Source organism: Saccostrea echinata, unplaced genomic scaffold (assembly GCF_033153115.1).
Source record: "Saccostrea echinata isolate AGI-Se365-2 ecotype Australia unplaced genomic scaffold, CSIRO_AGI_Sech_v1 ptg000054l, whole genome shotgun sequence".
Taxonomy (NCBI): domain Eukaryota; kingdom Metazoa; phylum Mollusca; class Bivalvia; order Ostreida; family Ostreidae; genus Saccostrea; species Saccostrea echinata.
This window is the reverse complement of record NW_026889803.1, coordinates 46,270,715-46,273,419: the sequence shown is the minus strand read 5'-3', so window position 1 is coordinate 46,273,419 and position 2,705 is coordinate 46,270,715. Positions and strand designations below refer to the sequence as shown.

Below are 2,705 nucleotides of genomic sequence, written 5' to 3'. Positions count from 1 at the left end.
GCCAGAATATCATTGTAATTAACAACTGAGGAATAAAAACGACTAACGAACCGCAGGTGTCTTATTGTATTATTATTATCTGCAAGACCCCTCTTACAAGCACAATTCATTAACTGATTATTCTGCCATATTTAGATGAAACGTTTTAAAAATGGTATACCTTAATTTTATCCAAGAGGTTTTAAATTTTTACGAACAAAGCGTTAATCACACTCGAATAAAAACTCGCATTCGAGGCATATTAACTGGTATTAGTGCTACCCATTGCTTGTCGAAACTAGCAAATTTTAAGCACAAAGTTAACATCAATGACGATGTCATCAAACGACAGAGTAAACGACGTTTTAACCTCAATTCAACGTGTTATTGAACGTAACACTATACCCATGCAGTGAACTGCATTCAAAAAACTTCAACGATTTCGTAGTGCGGAAAGTGGAAACAGAAATGCGTTTGTTGAACATTAATGTGAGTTGTGTTCAAATCGTGGAGAAATTTGACAGATTGGGACGAGAAAGAAACCCTGAGTGGAAGATAAGTAATTTTTTGCCTGTGTACACTGGAAGTTATTCAGAGGGAATGCCAAACTCTAGCGACACGGACAGACTATTGATAGCAAAATGGATAAACGTTCAGGAAGAGGGTTCTATTATTCCTGATGTAAACGAAAACTCAAAGCATGATACCATGAATTTATTCTATACAACAGAAGACTGTCATTTCGGATATATTAAAATCGTTATATCGAAGGGAATCAAGCATATTTTTAGTGACGCTCAAATTCGAAGGTACAAAAGAGTTTCATATTTAAGAAGCGATACCTTTATCCATGATATGAAAACATGGATCGGTGCCCCGCCACTTTCGGAGCTCCAAGGACCTTCAATCACATACAGCGGGTACGAGGGTTTCTCTTACGATGATGTTTACGGTGTAAGGATATCTGGGTGGCCATCTCTTGCGAAAGACACACTGGACAGGTGCAATCAGAGAACAAAAATTGTTTTACAGACCTCTGATGTATACGCAGTTCCAGTCGGATATACCCTCAGTAAAACAAATGACATAGAATGGAGGTTATCTTTTACAATGGCAGAAAAAGTCTTAATGAAAAAATGGTCTAAAACTCATTTAAATTGCTATTATTTATTGAAACAACTGAAAACGATACATCTTGCCGACCCTGATTGTCTCAAATCATATCATATTAAAACTGTGTTGTTCTGGATGACAGAAGTCTTACCTATAACATACTGGTGTCGAGAAAACCTTCTCAAGTTATTTGCCAAATCGCTACATATCCTTCAATGGTTCCTTTTTCAGCATTGGTTACCAAATTATTTTATTCCAGAGAATAACATGATTGACCATAAATCAAGAGAGGAATGCCAGAATGTGTCTATTAAGATATCCTCTTTGTTAACAGGCAAAATGGAACTCGTTATTGCAGAACTTTTATGTGAAGATCGGATCGAGGAAATTTACGAATTTGTAGGCTTAAAAAGAAGTGTTTTACCACCCCGTACTACTAAAATTTGTATACTAATTGAGAAATATATTCAGACTTTATATGCTGAAATCTCAGGAAATTTGTTAGATGAAGCAGACAAATTAAGTTCTTTGACTATGTGTACTATAGAGAATTTGTGTCAGTGTAAGGCAATGGAGGAAATCATTCAAGACCTGCAAAATTTCTTAACAAAGGAGGTTTCGGGGTCATTTTCAGTAATCCTACGTCGACAAGTTGCAGATTTTTATCACTCCCAGAAAACAAGGCAGTCTTACGAAAAGGCAGAGAAACTGTACAAAGATTGCCTCTCTCTTAGATATCCCAGTGGATTTGATGACAATTTTATTTCTGGGGTAGCCCACCTTGCGTTTTTCTATTACCTGAATGGCAACTTTATTGCTGCGCTGGACTCGATAGAACCAACTCTGGAAACCATCAAACAAAGCGTCAAATCAGAGACGACATGTGGCTTCCTTCATACTGCCATACCCTTTAATGTGTGGAGTGATAGAATTTTGCATGACATCTTGCAATCTCTGTCTTTCTTTTATCCATTGTACATGAATGTGATTTCACTAATTCTTTATGTCGCAATAAGATCTCTCCTCGTCTTGTTTGAGCCACAATCCAAAGAAAGGGAACTTTTACAGTTGACTGAATTGTTTGTCCAATGTGGACTTCAGAATTTAAACCCCTGTTTATTGGATACCTACAACTACCTGATATGTGAAATCAGGAAACTTTTGCACTCTTGTTCCATCCCTACACATACTTTATCACCTTACACGATGCCCCAGATTGCTACAAGAACAGAGAGGCTGAAAAATTACCACAACTGGAATGAAAATGGACCAAAATAAAAATGGTTCTGCTTTGGAAATTGTCGAAGAACATCAAAAGGATTAAAACACATCTTACAATGTTCATCAATTATTATTCAGCTATATATTTTATCTGTCTCATCAATAAATTTATCTTTTAAATGCTCTTTGCATGTTTATTTGGTAATCGACGGTCCTTGAAAATATTTAAAACCTCGAGTATGATGTGGTGAAATACAGGTATGTATCGTTTCTCCTTTTCATAACAATGACGATGAATTTATTCTCATAAAACTGGCATAAAGTACAGTGTAGAGACAAATTACAAGTATAGTTTTTAAAATATATGCAAGCGTGAAAAAGAAAAAGAAGTT

The 2,705-nt window shown here is 35.9% G+C and overlaps 1 protein-coding gene across 1 annotated transcript; it reads left to right on the top strand.

Annotated features, from left to right (window-relative positions):
• Nucleotides 1-447: 447 nt before the first annotated feature.
• On the top strand, nucleotides 448-2,370 carry LOC133204942 (uncharacterized). The gene has a single exon (XM_061340685.1). It carries the CDS (start codon nucleotides 448-450, stop codon nucleotides 2,368-2,370), a length of 1,923 nt encoding a protein of 640 aa, XP_061196669.1.
• Nucleotides 2,371-2,705: the final 335 nt, after the last annotated feature.

Excerpts from the sequence above, each read along its gene's own strand:
- LOC133204942 (XM_061340685.1), top strand. The coding sequence starts at position 448 with ATGCGTTTGTTGAACATTAATGTGAGTTGTGTTCAAATCGTGGAGAAA.